This window comes from Bos indicus, chromosome 28, assembly GCF_029378745.1.
Source record: "Bos indicus isolate NIAB-ARS_2022 breed Sahiwal x Tharparkar chromosome 28, NIAB-ARS_B.indTharparkar_mat_pri_1.0, whole genome shotgun sequence".
NCBI classification, from domain to species: Eukaryota; Metazoa; Chordata; class Mammalia; order Artiodactyla; family Bovidae; genus Bos; species Bos indicus.
Window position 1 is genome coordinate 42,732,006 of NC_091787.1, and position 17,343 is coordinate 42,749,348.

Sequence of the window (17,343 nt, forward strand, 5' to 3'; positions counted from 1 at the left end):
TGGGACCATGCCCGATCTCACCCTCCAGCCCGGGAGCTGGCCCCTCAGCAGAGACCAGACTGCCTGCCAGGAGTCTCGGGTCCCCGGAGCCATGAGCAGGGGCCCCCCGACATGGTCTCTCCTGTCAGCCTGGACTTCCCAGCGGGGCAAGCCGGCCTGCCACTCTTGAGCTCCAGCTCCCCACACCATCCAAACTCCCCTGCTCCTGTGCCAACCAGCCTGGAGAATCTCTCTCCTGAACTATCCCACCCACTCCTTTGCTTCCACATGTCACCTGTTCAGAAGGCCCTTCCAAGCATGTTCAGCCCCGTCAGCTCTCTTACCACCTCCTTTGTTCTGTCCCCACCGCACATCAACAGCTGTGAACTTCCTGAACGGTGGGACCTGGTACCTTCAACCTGCTATCCTACAGAGTTTGTAGCAAGGCCACTCCATAACACCTATCGCCCTGGATTGCCAGGTTGGAGGTTATTTCAGTCCAGCTCTGTAAGTCTCAGCCCGGGGAGGCTGGCCCTCAGCAGGATCCTGCCCATTTTCATTTGCTGTGTCAGCCGCACACGGCTCCTCTCTCACACCGCCTGTGGCAGTGCCCTTCGATCCTCTTTGCTCACCTTTCCCTTTCTTTGCAAAGAACCCCTTTGGGAAGGAGTTGCCGGCTGTGAGTTTTCCGGGAGAGCAGAACCGGAGCTGAGCCGTCGGCCTTCCTGAAGGTCTGGGGGAACTTGAACTGGAAGGGCGCTGGCCAGCAGTCAGAGAAGAAGCAATAGTTAACAGTGGAAACAGCTTCCCTCTAGGCTGAACGGAGCCTAAATTCCTAACACGGAGTCAAAAGCTAAATAAATCATTGTTTTTAACACTGTGTTTTGTGGTTGTTTGTCGTGCAGCTCACGTAATGTAGACAGTCTCTATGTAACTGCACGCTGTTTCCAAACTGAGCCTAACTTGGTTCCTAGAGGACAGAGAACACCCTGACGAGACAACTGCCATCAGGTCCCTCATCACCCCGAATCCAAATCTGCTTAAACATGGCTTCCTCACCTGCCACTGGAACAGGGTCGGGTTGTACTTGAAAAGCAAGAGACTTCTCATTAATAATCAAAAAGCCCCGGTGGCTCAGACGGTAAAGCATTTGCCTACAATGCCGGAGACCCGGGTTCCATCCCTGGGTCGGGAAGATACTCTAGAGAAGGAAATGGCAACCCACTCCAGTACTCTTGCCTGGAAAATTGCATGGACCAAGGGTCGCAAAGAGTTGGACACGACTGAGCGACTTCACTTTCCCTTTTCTCATTAATAATCAAAAAGAGAAGAAGCAGGGTTCAGCCGCTCCCATGCCAATACCCAACCCCAAGCTCACAGCTCTGTGCCTACCTGTTCACAGCGAGGCTACAGCGACCGCGTGCTGAGGTGTTCAGTCCGGGCTCCAGGGAGCTCTGGGTCTCTGTGCTTCTCTCTGAAACTAACCAGACATCATAGTGAAAGGCGCCAGCAGAAGCAAATAGCACAGTTTTCTTGCATTAAGCAACTTAGGGTACGGATATCAGCGTCACGACTTCATAGCCGTGCGATGTTGACAAAGTTGCTTGAACTTTCTGTTTCCTCATGCAAAAACGCAAACAGAAATAGCAGTCACAGCGGGTGGGGGGAGTTTGGGAGAGATAAAGGCTAACAAGAAAGAGCACTTTGTTTTAGGGACGACAGACAGCAGCATCATTTTCTTTTTCGAATCCCACATTCAGTTGAAAAGTAGAGAACAGGAGAAGATTGGAAGATTATTCTAAACGCCATTCTTCCAACACACTTAGAGCAACAATAAAAACAATCTTTACAAATTGCTTCTCCTTTCATTCCGCCTAGAAATCAATTAAAGGAAAAAATTTTCTTTCATGATGTTTGCTTAAATTTGTTTTTATCAACTCGGACAGTTAAAACTCAATATAAAAAGAGTCTACGTTGGCTATAAATAACTCAGCTAAATTATATCTCCAAGTGAAGCTTTCCTCAGGACACCGGAGGAGTCCTAAGCTCAGTCCCTTCTCTTCAGGGGCAACCTGGAAGAATGGGGCTTGCCTGGGCTTTCTCTGAGCCCACAGCATGGACGTCAGGCCATGAAACAACAAAAGGAGCAGGAAACGATACAGTGGATATCATCGGCCTACCCAGGGAAGGCTCAGGGTGCTGCACCCACCTCTGCAGCGATGCGCACACCCCAGAGCCCACGCCGCCTGGCTCTCACAGCTCGCTTGATGCAGCCTGTTCCTGAGCAGGTGGCTTCTGTCTCGCTGCCCAGAGGAGCTCTCCTCCACGGCCCTCCTCTCCACCTGACGGCCAAGTGCATCACACATCCACATCCCAAGGTCAAGAGGGAACACTTACATAAAGACATACAGCCTGGCTGTCAGTTTGAGTCAATGTGGAAGAGTCTGTCCTTCACACTGGGAGTCCAGCAAGGAGTACAGTAGCCACCAGGGCGGGCTCACCCACACGCTCGCCCACCAACCACACACTCGCCCCCACCCCCCAAAACCTGCCCACTCACGCACACCTGTGCCTTGGCTCACACGCCCCCACCACAGGCCAGGGTCTCCCTGATGATCGCCCTGTGCTTCCAGGACTCAGAGCTACATCGTCTCCACCTCTAAGCCTCTCCACCTCTGGCCTCTCCATAACCGCTGATACGAACGTCTTCTCATCAGCTCCCTCAGCACTTTGCTCACATCTGCCTCTATCACACCACATTCCAACAAACTCACTTGCTTGTCTGCCGCCTGCGACCTCACTGTGTGCTTCACACACCCCTGTAACTCACCTAGCTCAGTGCCCCGTTAGAGCTGAGTAAGTGATCAAAATCACTTCACAGTGTTCTGGTGACGATGCTGAGCGTCATCACAGTGTCCGTCAGGGCACAATGGCACACTGATGGAAGGCAGGCTCTAGTGTTTTTCAAATAAAAGAGCCCCTCCTTCGCCACTGAATCCTGCGGCTCAGTGGACAGGAGTAACGTGTTTACACCCCAAGAGAGAAGTTCAAGACAGGAGGACAGGTTGGGAGAGGCAGTTTTTGACTCTCTGTGGGCAGCTTCCCCAGCTACTCCCTGCTCTCCACCCACATGGCTCCTTGTTAGTCTTGGTCTCAATTCTCCAACACGCCCCCTACTAAAAGGGCAGCGCTGCACAGCTGGCACCTCACTTGCCCCACCTGAGTCCCAGCTCTGACCTGGCCTCAAGGGGAACCAAAGCTGGTCCGATTCCTGCTCTGGAGCTACCCGTGACACCAGGCTGAGGCCGTCTCCACCTGAGACCACCACCTTACTCAGCTTGACCCACCCACACATCCTTCCATCACTCCCTCTCCTAGGAGCACCTCCCCAATAACTGACTTGCACAAAAATGCCCTGACTTTGCTTCAGGGTCACCCAGCCTAAGCCAAATGCTTAGTATGTGCCAGACCCCTCGTTAGGTGCTGGAGAACACACAAAGGGGTGCAACCACACAGCGTGGCAAGCAGCACAGCGAAACAACTACAGCAAGGGGACCCCCTGCAGGCATCAGATGGCAGAGGAGACGGAGGGACCAGGGACCACGTGGCACAGGCAGGGAAGGCTTCTCATGTCAGGCCTAGATTTGAATTTTGGCAAGAGAGCTAACTCATGGGTCATAAATATAATCATTTCAATGCAAAGAGGCTCTTTTAAAGATCGCAGAGGTCTTGGCCACATTAGAAATCTAGGCTCCCCCAAAGGTCTTCACCAGCGCTGCCCAACAGAACTGCAATAACAGGAAAGTTCTGGATCCTCCCTGTCCAGCATGGCCCTCGCCAGCTGCAAGTGGCTAATGAGCACTGAAGTGTGGTAGGTGTGACTGAGGAATTGAATGTTGTATTTCCTTCTGATGAACTATAACTTAGCTCATTTGAATTTTAACAGCTGCACATGGCCAGGGAAAGGCCCCAAGGTTGAAAAGCACAGCTCCACACTGACCTCAGAGATGGTGCCCAGGACCAAGCCGACTAGCTGTCTGACGTGGAGATTGGCAGAAGTTGGGTGGACAGCTGCTTCTTCCCAATGAATCTGACAAGCTTCCAGGACAGACTGCAGCGGCAGCCTCCTGCCAGGCTGGTCTTCGCACATGGTCAGCAAGATGGAGTGCAGGGGTTGGCAAAGCTGCAGGGGCTGGAAAGCGGGGCAGCCCTGTGAGAGGCTGACAGAGCTGCAGCCACGGAGGGCGATGTCCGGTCAGGCATGCCCGGGGACCAGCAAGAACGGATGTTCTCATTAACTAGACAGATGCCCACTCCTTCTGCGTGGCTTGGGGGGGACACAGGCTACTTCACCGAGACCACAAAATGCAGAGCAATTATCTCTGCACCAGCTGTGTGCAGTTTGCCGCTCTCTAATCTGGAACGCCCTTTGGTGCTTGGGGAGCCCAAACACATGCTTAAAATCCCTACGAAAAACAGGTGCTTGACAAAGTGGATTTCTGCCTATGCAAGGACCCAGATCAAACCAGGATCAGCCTTTAACTCACATTCACTTGGGCAGCCTATCATTTTCTCAGATTATTTAGGTGGTGCTTACTGGGTCTTTCCCCTAGTATGTGAGCTCCAAGACCATAAGCACTGTGGCTTTTTCACTTTGGAATCACCAGTGGTAAGCATAAAGTAATAATTGTTGATTGAACTTCATGTCACATGAACTCATCAGGCAAAAGGAAAAATGGATATTTTATTAAACACTTTCCTCATGCATTTACGTGGCCACCATTATATGGAAAGGGTGCCAAGTTCAGACTCACAATCAGATGTTTTTCTAATGCTCATCCACACTGCAAGTCATTTTTCAGATGAAGGCTGTTCTAGCATTTCCTGCCATGGAGCATCAGCTGTGAATTTCTATCTTCACATGGTTGCAGACTGCTGAGTCCTACACTCATACAGCACGTCCGAGGGCCTCTAACATGCCTAAACTGCACAGCTGCTTGAGATACAAGGTGGGAGACAGTCCCTGTCTTCAAGAGGTTCAAACTCTAATGGAGAAGATGGTCACTAAGAGACAAGCACAGTGCAGGGAGACAAGGGCTTTGATCTTGGGAAGTACAAGACAAGGTCATAACACAGAGGAAGGCACTCGGCCCATCCTGGGGAGGGAGGAGGGAGATGGGGAAGCAACTTGAACTAAACATCAAAAAGCACACTCAGATTGATTGGGAGAAAGGCGGGAGGTGAGCCACAGATGGAGGAAGCAGTGGGGGCAAAGGCTGGCACGTGTCTGGAAGGAAGGGGACCACGGGCAGAACCAGGCCCAGGGCAAAAGGACAATGCCCTTGTTCAAATGGCTCAGAACTTTAATGCAGAGCATTAAATCAAGTGTGGGGCCCTTGCAAGTGCAGTGTGCTATTATGTAGGCCACACACTCTGTGCTGAGGAGTGAAGTGCAACCCCCTGGGGAGTGGAGAGCTGTGAATAATTCCACAGAAGAGGAAGGTGGCCAGGTCTCTGGGAGCACTGGAAGCACTAGAATGTTGAACTGGAGAAGACAGGGGTGAGATGGAAAAAAGGAAGGGAGGAAGGAAGAGAGAAGCCAAACAGACTAGATAGAGTTCTCCAACGTGTATTCTCATCACACTAGTTTCCACAAAATAGTCATAGTGTCAGATGAATATTTACACATACAAGCAGACATGTATGCATTCTGCGGTCAAAATTTTTATAAAATGCTATGATAAAGCTTAAAAGTTTCTGCACTTTAAGCCTTCTCAGAGTCTCTAATAAACTACTCTGATAAATCTTCAAGAAGAAGACATTGTAGGGAACATTTTCCCAGATGGATTAAGCACAGAACCCTTTTTCATGGAAGCATATCACTTCAGTAAGGGCTGCTTTAAGACCTTTTCTATAAATCGGTATCTTCCGCATCTATAAAATTCTCTAGCTTCCTACTTCCCCTGGACTAGAGTGGCATATAAGCCTTATCTTGCTCGCCAATCCCAAATTGTGGCTGCCTGGAGTGCCATGTCGAGTAGGATTCTGAGGTTCTTTCTGTATTCAGCAAAAGCAGTTCTTTAAAATCAATTGGCAATCCTTCCTAGAACCCAGGAGGACAGAGTGATGGTGCATAGCTCAACAGATGTGGTCCCTGCCCTGGGGAAATAGACTAAATAAATCCAAAGACATCACCTGGCAAGACTTTGAGAATCCTGTTCACAGACCTGATTTGGTGGAACGTGAAACCCTGCTGACCAGTAGAGAGTCATTCCCAAAGAATAGACATGCATCTATCCAAGAAAAAAAGCACATGATTAGATTTGTCATTTCTGTTATTCCATGGTCCTGTAAATGAAATATAATCTATTTTCATGTGTGGCAGACATTGTTGGCTGCCTAGCCTAACAACCGTCTGCAACTCCTTTAAATATTGCTGCATCTTACTCTAGAGACTAAAAGTCTCAGTGACCATGACACTCATTTTTTGTGAAAGACATGAAGTAGGGGAATTCTGAAAAAGTTTGTTCTTTACTGTCAACAGGAACATGTGCATCTGGTCCCATTCTTTCCCCCCTTGTTTCTGTCTTGAACACTGATGTGATACATGGAATCGTGGCAGCCACCATGTGACCATGAGGCAACAAGCATAAAGCCAAATAGTCAACAGCGAAGGAGGATAGAATGAAAATATACAGCTTTAGTAAATGATGACATTCACTAAAGCTGATGGCCAATCTCTTGACTTCTTGTTACATAAATAACTCATCTGTGGTTCCAGCCACTATATTTTAGGCTTTTTTGTTTCTTGTAGCCAAAACTGTCTCTACATGACAATCTATGACTCAGCCTGATTAAGAAGCATCATATGTTGTCAGAAAGCAGCATGGTATAACATCTCCATGGAAAAACAAAAATCACCACTGATTTGACATCCAGAAATAATCGATGCAGACGTTTATTTTTAGAACCTTGGGCATGTGTGTGTGTGTGTGTATACACAACTAAGATCACATACATGTAAATATATATACATATAATATAAATTATAATATATATAGTTAATTACTTTTCAAGTCATTAAGCTTCTACAGTTTCATTGTAATGCTGTCTTGTTTCATCTCCTCTCTCGCTGGACATTTAGTTTGTTTCCAGTTTATCCCTAATGTCAACAATACAGATAAACATTGGTGCAGCTACATCAATCTTTACTCAAGCCTTGGGATACATTCTATTTGAGGATTTGTTGGGTCCTTTTAGGGTTCCTGCTACCTGCTGCAAGACCACTTACCTATAGTTCTTCCAGCACTTCTTTTTGAGTATTTATAATAAGCTGATTGATTAGGTAATATTACCCCCACTTTACAGATATAGAACCTGGGGCTCAGAGAAGTTGACTTGTTCTCACCTAAGAGCTAATAAATTACTGGCAAGACAGCCTGGAAATTTTTAAAAAATCATTTAAAATTCATTAAAACATTTGTTAAATCCATTCTGCTTCAGTACTCCTTGGGGCTGAGCTGGGAGCTGGGGATGACCTGGGACCAGGCCCTTCCCAGAGGACAGGCCCAAGATGCTGCAGAGACAACATGTGCCTTACCTGAGATGCACCAAGCTGCTCATCATCGCTCTGTCCCTGTAGCAGTTCAGGGGCCTTGAAAAGAGCTGCCTCTATATGGGAAACATGGTCTTGGAAGGAAAGACTTCCGGTCGCAGAAAGCAAGACTGACCAGGGGCAGACCACATAGTTCGAGGAATCTGAAACCAAGGCAGTGATGGGGGTGTAGAGACAGGGCCACCATCTGGAGCACCATCTGTGGGAGTGTGCCCAGCAGGTGTCTTCCAAAACCCTCTCTGAGATGAACTGTAAGCAAGACCCAGGGAGTGGAAGGAATTCAACCCTGACACGTGCAGGCACAGGAGCATGTGTCACAAAATGTGGCTGCAGCAGTGGCTGGGAAACTAGTAAGCACATCCAAGTTCACAGGTGGCCCAAGAGTCTCAAGGCAAAAGGTAAAGAGCGATCAAATCGACTTGGAAATTAGCACAAGTCTTATTTCTCTGGAGTCAATTTAGAAACCAAGGCAGCTGGTCTTCTGAACATACTCTAGCTGTTCATTAAAGCCTCCAGGGCAGGGAAGAGGAGTGAAGACTAGGAGGAAGACGTAGCGGTAAGTACAGGTGCACAGCCTCCCTTCATACAGCACAGCCAGGGTCCTCACCCTGATTGCGTATGTGTGATCTCCCACATGGGGAAACTCCACCGCGGGCTGGCAGGAGTGTGAGCACTGAGTGTTACCACTCAAGTGTGTGTCCCAGTTATCAGTTCAGTGCCTGGAAACTGCAAATCCACGTTTCAATACCTGCTCTCTCCTTTGACTGCAAGAGTTCTCGCTTTCACTGCGAGAGTAATGTACAGCTTTCTCAGTAGAGGGCGCTGGAGAGACATTAAGGGAGGCGGGCTCTCCTGCTGTTTCTTTGGGGTTAGCGGTGTGTGCATGAAGAATGACGCTCTGCTCCTGCACACGCCCTGGACTCTGGGTCCCTAGGCCACCCCTCGGCCTGACCTTGTGAAGTGATCGCTTCGCAACCCTATCTCCAGAGACAGCAGGTTCCGGGCCTCCTGCAGGCATTAGCTCCTGGAGCTGTGGCTCATCTCTGCCTGCCCACATCCAGGGGGTCACCCTGCCCCCGTAGGCGATGCCTGTACCGTGAGTGTCCCGTGGCTGCAGACACCCATAGCCAGGTAGAGCAGAGAACTTCTCCATCATCGTGGTCTGCAAGCACAGCTCCTCCAGCAGATCTGAACCCCAACTTGGAGAGGGGGCTTCCCTTCAAAGTCTGTCCCTCACTGGGTATGCCCTCAGTCCTGGGAGACCATGTCAAGCTTTCTCATATCTGACGGTTACTCCTCTATCTTAGTTTAACAATTCTTCATATTAACCTCCCCTGTTTAGACCACTGAGTGTGTGGGTTCTATCTACTAACGGTTGCAGCATCTGGCAGGGGATGATGTGGGAATGCCAGCCATCCTGGTGATTGCCCCCTGCCTCCTGTCTCTGATTCTGCCCAGGCTGCCCAGGTATTGGGAGAGCCCCATAGAGCTCCCAGCCTCTCTCTCCCTAAACACCATGTCTGGAAAGGCTACCATACCAAGGCAAAAAGACTTTCTTCCAACTCTGTGGCATTCCATGGGTCCAAGAGACAGGGCAGCCCTCCCAGAGCAGCTTCATGGGAGTGGGGTAGGGGTGTCCCGTGCCTGCTCAGTCTAATCAGCCTGTCACCTCGGACTGATGACACCCCAGTAAGCTGTGTGGGAAGCTTCACATTCAACTCCCTGTGACTCAGCTGCCCCAGACACACTCTCTTACCATCACAAAGGTCCTCCAGGAGCCGCTCAGCTGCCAGGGACAGGAGGGACCAGATGTCCTCCTCAGATAGAGCTTCACCCCGGACCTGGAGGGCACTGGCCAGAGTCACAGAGGCCGGGCTCATACCTGCAAAGACACACATGTGGCAGAGCCCTGGCATCGTCCAGGAGCATATGTGACCATGCCAGCCTGTGCGGAGTCCAGCCCCTCTGCAGCACAGCCCCATGTTTTGCCACATGTCCCCAGGGCTGGGCTCAGGGCCAGGCATACAGGAGAAGCTAAAGAAATGTTCACTGGGAGGCTGGCTGGCTTTGGCGGGTTCTCAGTGAATGAGCACTTCAGTAAATAAATAAACTCCCAATTAAGGGTTAAGTCAATAAATGAATGAATGAACAAACCATGAGAATGGCTCCCGCTGAGCTGGGCATCGCTGTCACAGAGAGCTTCCTGCTGGGGACTGTCTCTCGCCTGCTCCCCTGTCTGGGAAAGTGGGTTAACAACCTTTTTTGCCTCCAGTACGTGATTCATGTCTGCTCCTCACTGGCTGCCACATGCAGAGTTGGATTTGGCTCCAGCAGCAGCCCTGTCTCTAACGATCACTAGCACCTGCCCAAAGGGCGAGAATCACTAGAAAGAATACTAAGCCCTGTGTTTTGAAAAGGTGCAGACTCACAAGAAGGCATGGGACTGATTTGCTGGAGGAGGAGGTAAGGAAGGAGGCTCTCCTCTTCCCTCTCTCCTTAAATATACTCCTTTAAAGCTGACATTTAAATGTCTGTCCCCCTGACAAAGCTGCCACCCACTAATCTCCAACGTGGAGAGCCCCAGGTGCCGTGGCAGTGGGAAGAGGCCAGGCAGGCTTTCCCTAATCCATTTACGTCACTGATCTCCTCCACAGCTGAGCTCGGAGGGCGGATGTGCAGAGTTGGGGGTGGGGTGGGGAGCACATTATGGCCCCGCCATCCCTCTATCCAACATGCTAATCCAAGCTCTCCACTTGCCAGCTGCTCAGCTCTCTACATATGCCTCTAAGACCAGCCTCCTGCAGCCTCAGGAAGAGAGATGGTTTCCCAGAAGAAAGTCTGGCTTGTCCATCTATCTATCCCCTGGGGCGAGAAGGGCACTGCAGCGGGACCTAGACGCTTTCTGTACGTGATGTTATTTATCACAAGGAATCTGTGAAGAGGAACTGTTGATCCCATTTACAGGCAGGAAAACAATCCAAGGGAACCCAAGAAAAAAATGATGGAATCAAAGCTGAAGTCCAGGCCCTCTCTTGTCTTTCTTTTCTTTTTTCTTCCTCCGACTTCTTTCACACTTTTCTTAGGACTCATGGACTAGGCATTCCCACTGTGCCACATTTTTCTAAATCTTTATAACCACAATGAAAGGCTGCTTAGTAAAGGAAAACCAATGGGACAAGATATTGATTCTCAAATAGGAAACGAGACCTCTGAATATCAAAATCAAATATCTCACACAAATATCAAATATGGTTTTTTCAAGTTATTTTATGACTAGAAGAAAATTGCATTAAATGTATAGAAAGGCTGCAGTAATTAGTTAATACCATCTTTTCAATATCGTAATTGAATGGAGGAAGGGCAGACTTTTCAACAAATAGTACTGGATCCATCATGAAAAAAACTCACACATTATACAAAAATTAACACTAAGTGGATTATAGATTAATGTAGAACATCAAACTGTATGTTTTTAGAAAAAATACAGATAATATTTGGATCTAGGACTAGGCAATGGGCTCTTAGACTTGATACCAAAAGCACAAGCAATGAAAGAAGAAATTGATACATTGGACCTCATCAAAATTCAAAACTTTTGCCCTCAGAACAGTGCTGTTAAGAGAATGAAAAGACAAGCTAAAGACTGGGTGGAAATATTTGAAATACGTGTGAGGTGGTGAATGTCGCCATGTCTGCTTTTTCACTAGATATATCCTGTGGCAAAATTCTAATATCACCTTTTGAATAGCTGCAATTGAGCAGAAGAACAATATTTTGCCCATCACAGGTTTTTGTTCAGGGTTTTAAAATAAGGAGGCTGAAAGTGGGGAATTAGTGATTATTGCACATAATGTAGATGACACTTTTCCAACCCACGTGAATAGGAGGAGCTAAATATATATGCTGTGTGTATCCACATTTGCAATTTACTACAAACCAAGCAGAGACAAATGAAAAATGCACACACTATGCAAAAGAGGGTAAGACAGGGACTTTCCTGGTCGTCTGATAGTTGAGAATCCGCCTTCCAATGGAGGGGATGTGGGTTCAGTCCCTGGCCAGGGAACCATGATCCCATATGCCACAGAGCAACTAAGCTCATGCTGCAACTACAGAGGCCTGTGTGTCATAGCAAAGACCCAGTGCAGCCAAAATAAAAGTAAATACATTAAAAAAAAATTAAACGGGGGTAGGATAGTGCCTAGCACAAATAGGCACTATATGCATAAGTATTAACTTTTAGGACCATTACTGGGTAGCACCAACCCAATATTCATAGGGAATTAATACACTGTATGGAAATATTATAAAAGTTATTATAGTTATAGATGTTCTTAGATCCTAACAATTCTATATTAAACAAACCAACACATTGAAATTTTCCAATGTGTTAGCTGGCTGTCCCAATAGCCAGCTAAGAGGGTTTAGGCATCGTTGAATGAGATTTCTGCTCCTATTTTAATTTTGGAGCTTCCCTGACAGCTCAGTTGGTAAAGAATCCACTTGCAATGCAGGAGACCCCGGTTCGATTCCTGGGTCAGGAAGATCCACTGGAGAAGGGATAGGCTACCCATTCTGGTATTCTTGGACTTCCCTCGTGGCTCAGCTGGTAAAGAATCTACCTGCAATGTGGGAGACCTGGGTTAGCTCCCTGGGTTGGGAAGATCCCCTGGAAAAGGGAAAGGCTACCCACTCCAGTATTCTGGCCTGGAGAATTCCATGGATGGAAATGTATTTACCATCCTGTCTGAAAGTAAATTTGTTCACGTGGTAGGTTTGCCCTAAAAATTCATATGTTGTGTCTCCCGCAGAAGGAACACAGCACCCGCTATAGTCTTACAAAGGGCTTAAACCTGAGTCGGGTCAGGTCTCTGTATCTGACTGCCATCTTATGACCTTTAGAGGGTAAAGAAGATATTGAGCTACACAGAGAGTATGCCATCACAAAATCCATACTTGGGAAGCTGGGTCAGTCAAACTATCTGGGTTCTTCAGTAAATAAATTATGTAAAAAAGAAGGAAAAAAATAAGGGAGAGAGGAAGGGAGAAAAAGAAAGGAGAAGATGAGGTAATGGAGTGGCAAAGTTAAAAACCTCCACAACCCCTCTCCTCCATAAAAGCAGTGAAGAAACACACAGCCTCGTAGACACTGTGAGGGTCAAAGCATAGTTGTAAGCTCTTTCAAAGCCCCATAACCAGAGAGTTGTCATTATCTGACCTGTCTGACAGTTCTTTGGAAAGCCCCTCTCATGATGTTTGCTTTTACTTAACCCAATTCAGAGTTTGCCCCATGCAAGCAGACTTTTCCCAGGGGACATTTCTCAAAACGAGTCAACAACAATTGTTTAACGTTGTACCTGCTGGAGGTAGCAATAACAGTTGGGCAAACAGCAAGCTAATTAAAAAAAGTCTTGAAGAAACTGGGAAGACTTCTCTGACATTTCAGTGGCTAAGAATCCACGCTTTCACCATACGGGGTGTGGGTTCCATCCCTGATCAGGGAACTAAGATCCTGCATGCCATGCCGTGCCACCAAAAAAAAAAAAAAAAAAAAATTCTAAAACTGGGAAATGCAGTGACCTTATTTATCTTTGAAAAGCTGCAAAATATCCTTAGAGGCTAAAGGTCACATGTGTAGATAGGGCTGTGTACATGGCCAAGGTTGTAAAACATGAAAAGGCCCTAAACACTCACCTCTGGCTGACCATGAGACTCTGAGCAAGTCTAAAGTGAGCTAAGGCAGAGTGTCTATGCCTGACTCAGTGTTGAAGGCACGTTCTCACATCAAACAAAGCCCTTCAGTGAAGACTGGGAGAATTGTTGGTTACGAGCCCTTAGAGAAATCCTTGTCCAGTCATTAGGTACCCTCTAAATTAACTGAGTGGAGACTTCAGCGGCCACACAGAACAAAGAGTAGAGACTTGCAAAGTTAATTCAGGAAAGTAAATAAGCTAAACGGCATACGGGCTATGAAACAGTCATCGTCAGCCTTTCGCCAGCATGCTGTGATGCCTCTGGGCTTTTCTCCAAGTCTTTCTAAGTGGTCTGGTGGGCGAGTCCATGCTACTGCTGTATCATGGACTAAAGAGGGGGCTGTTAACTGCAAAAAGGATGGAGGGATCCGGCCATACAGATAAGCCTAGTCCCCCTGTCAGTGAGGATGCTTGGAGAAAGTGTCTAGCCAATGAGCATGCCCTAATGGGGGAGTTCCATGGCTGCACCCTCATCTCTCAAGCAGCTTGCTAAATCTCACCTCCACTGCCTGAGTCCTCTGTATCCACTCCATTCTCTGAAGACTTCTGTGGTCATGTAATAACCTAAAAGTCTCTTTTTCCACCTGAAACCCCGTTGCCCGTTCAGAAGTCTCCTAGGGCTCCCTTCCATAAGTTCTCATGCTGTAATGCATCTCTCCTGCCACCTTCCAGCAGCCTCACACTGGGTCTAGCTTGGCACAGAAGCGCCATCCATGACTTTGCTCTTTAGTGCTTCTTCTGCCCCCTCACATGGGTGGCGGCAGCCCTGAGCTTCATCTGTGATGTTGTTCCCACACCCTTGCCTCAGCCATCCCTTTACTTAACAAATATTTATACATTATAAGCCCTGGCAACAAATAGAATAGTAGGTCCGATAGAACATCCTACCCTCGTGAGGCTTATATCCTAGGGAGGACGGGGTTGGGTGGAGGGAGCAGTCAATGAATAAGTAAACAGATAAAATTATTCCACAGAGAGAAGACTAGACAGAACAAATAGACAAGGGGATGCTCTACAGCATCCTGTGGTGTGGGGACACCTGCTGTTCAGTCACTCAGTCGTGTCCAATTCTTTGTGACCCCGTACATGGCAGCACTCCAGGCTTCCCTGTCCTTCACCATCTCTCTGAACTTGCTCAAACTCGTGTCCATCGAATCGGTGATGCCATCCAACCATCTCATCCTCTGTTGTCCACTTCTCCTCCTGTCTTCAATCTTTCCCGGCATCAGGGTCTTTTCCAATGAGTCAGCGCTTAGCATCAGGTGGCCAAAGTATTGGAGCTTCAGCTTTAGCATCAGTCCTTCCAATGAATATTCAGGGCTGATTTCCTTTAGGATAGACTGGTTTGATTTCCTTGTTGTCCAAGGGACTCTCAAAAGTCTTTTCCAACACCACAGTTCAAAATTATCAGTATTTATTTAATAGCTTGCAGCAGAAATGCAACCCAAGCTGCTGAGTATGGAGCGGAACTGAGGGAACGACAGTGCCTGGGGGCTAGAGTGTAACACCTTATCTTCTTGAAGCCCCCACGCAGAGATGGCTTTTCTCAAGGGCAAGGCTCACATCTGCCTCCCACCCCCTCAGGAAGAATCATGTCCGAGTTACCTAGACAGCTGCTGAGTGACAGTCACCAGTGCCAGCTGGCGGATCAAGGCAGCTACCTGAGGGTGTGCCTTGCTCATTTGTTGCCATGATATTTTACAGTGTTTATAAAGTGCTGGCTTCTAAGGAACTAAGGATCTCTACTAATCTTAATCACAGACTGACTGTGTAATGGCTTTTGAGCTATGGGATTTTAATCACGTTCCAATATCCTGGGCTCATTTCCCTCCCCTCCCTCACCCTCTGCCAAGGCACCAATGATGATCTCTGGCCTTGAAACATGTGTAGTTGGTATCATTCACAACCCTCTGCGATGCCCTAGAAGACACCCCTGTATTGGGACAGAACTTGGACCGAGGTGTCTGGAGTTTCAAAAACTACAGCCTAGGAATAGAGGGCATAAATGTGGAAGTGAGGGCAGCAGAGGAGACCTGTCCAGTGGGGACAAAGCACAGCCTCTGGTCTCACGGGGACAAGCCAGTGGGGGAATACACCCTCCAGGAAACTCTCCTTGTTACTTCAGATTCCTGGTTCCCCCTAACTTCCTCAGCATTCTTTCTCATTCTCACTGTCCCTGAAATGCTGTCCTTTATGACTCTATCTCAGATCCTCTAATAGTTTCCTGTGGCTGTAATGATAAGTTACTACAAACTTGGTGGTCTGTAGAAATTATTATCTCAGAGAAACCAGTTTCATGGGGCTAATACCAGTGTGGGCAGGGCCACACTCCCCCTAGAGGCTCTCAGGGAGAATCTGCTCCTTGTCTCTTCCAGTGTCTGTGGCTGCCAGCATTCTTTGGCTTGTGGCCACATCACCCCAGTCTCTGTCTCTGTAGTCACCTCACCATCTCCTCTTCTGTCTGTTTTGAATTTCCCTTTGCTTGACTCTTAAAAGGACATACGGGATTAGGGTCCACCTGGATAATCCAGAAAAATCTTCCCATCTCAACACCCTTCAACTTCATCACATCTGCAGAGTCTTTTTGCCTTGTAAGGTAATATTCACAGGTTCCACAGACCAGGATGTGGATAATTGGGGGATTGTGGGTGGAAGGAAGCATTATTCAGCCTACTATAGGTTTTTTCATGCAACAATTTCTATCTGTTGGCTAAAAACAGACTTGAGTTCGGGGAGGTTGAATCCCCAGCCAGGATATTGTGCTATGTGAGGTTGGGCACAGAGCACATGTGTGGCTTCGCTGAGCCTCAGTTTTGTCATCGGGGTAACAGGGTTAATCATGGCAGCTCCCTCATGCAACTGTTGGGGAGATTCTACCAAAGTGCTCTGTATGCAAAAAGTGCTGAACCCATCTTATTTCCCTTCTCTTTTCATCTCTGCTCCAACCACCCAGAGAGGAATTTTAAGCATCAGGGCTGCTGAGCAGCTTCCAACTATGAGAGTTTTAAGCTATGGTGTTAATTGTTTCCATCTGTCTGCCAGGATTGAGGCACTATAAACTTCCCATTTTCAACCTTCACAAAAAGCCTAAAATATCTCAGTGTCCCCAAAATGACACCCCAAGGAGGGACCAGAGAAGGATGCGGGGCTCCCAAAGAATCAAAGCTTTCAGAATGATCCTTGTTTCTCTCCTCCCCTTGTTCCATGTGTCTCCCTTCATTCCTCTTCCTTTGAATGCTCATTAAAAACTATCTACCTGCATTCAGGCCAAAATCTGAGCAAAACTTTACAGAAGGCAAATGCCAGCTTCCCCTTCAGGAGGAAAAGACAGATTCTGCTTCATCTGGGCTCTGTTTAAAGAGGTAAAGGTCAGGGTTCTTAACCTTCCAGAAGTCTCCCAAAGTGAGCTAACCTGACCTCACAGACCCTGGCCTCCTCCCTGATCTAAATACTGGCTGCAGCACCCATGCAGTATGACCATGAATACATTGATTCTCAAAATCTTGTTCCCCTTATCCATGAAAGGAAGATGATGCTTCCCACCTTACAAGGTGGCTGTGAGAAACAGAACAAACAAGTGGAAAAAGCCATCCAGCAGGTGGCCTACCTTTTCCAGCGCTCCGAGGTAGAGTCTTGCCTTTCTAGACAAGAGAATGGATATCGATGTCCAGAAAAACTTCCAGAGCGTCTTACAGTAGTGGTACACCCATCTTCCACTTTACATACCATTTCCCCAGTATCTGCCACATTCACATGTTATCTGTCTTAATGAGACAAGTGTTTTGGTTTTGGTTTTGTGTTTTTTAACTTCATAATGTTTGTTTTATACTCCCTTCCCTGTTGGCTCAGATGGTAAAGAATCTGCCTGCAATGCAGGAGACCCCGGTTCGTTCCCTAGGTCAGGAAGATGGAGAAGGGCATGGCAACCCATTCCGGTATTCCTGCCTGGAGAATTCCATGGACAGAGGAGACTGGTGGGCTACAGTCCATTGGGTC

General features: G+C 47.8%; 1 protein-coding gene across 8 annotated transcripts in view; it reads right to left on the reverse strand.

Moving 5' to 3' along the window:
• Window positions 1–17,343, reverse strand: part of FRMPD2 (FERM and PDZ domain containing 2) — a 109,576-nt gene that overhangs the window by 64,942 nt on the left and 27,291 nt on the right. For 6 of the 8 annotated variants that reach the window (XR_002180116.2, XM_070782235.1, XM_019954208.2 and 3 more), the window contains exons 1-7: window positions 9,351–9,492; window positions 7,580–7,737; window positions 6,207–6,272; window positions 3,980–4,171; window positions 2,189–2,321; window positions 1,372–1,459; window positions 612–738 (exon numbers count right to left, since the gene is read on the reverse strand). Coding sequence is in view for 7 of the 8 variants with exons in the window: in XM_070782235.1 (XP_070638336.1) it covers window positions 612–738; window positions 1,372–1,459; window positions 2,189–2,321; window positions 3,980–4,171; window positions 6,207–6,272; window positions 7,580–7,737; window positions 9,351–9,492 (906 nt within the window). In the remaining variant the exon portion in view is untranslated. Of the gene's footprint in view, window positions 1–611; window positions 739–1,371; window positions 1,460–2,188; window positions 2,322–3,979; window positions 4,172–6,174; window positions 6,273–7,579; window positions 7,738–9,350; window positions 9,493–17,343 lie in introns of those variants that run through there. The other 2 variants (XM_019954209.2, XM_070782236.1) reach the window with 2 other exon arrangements.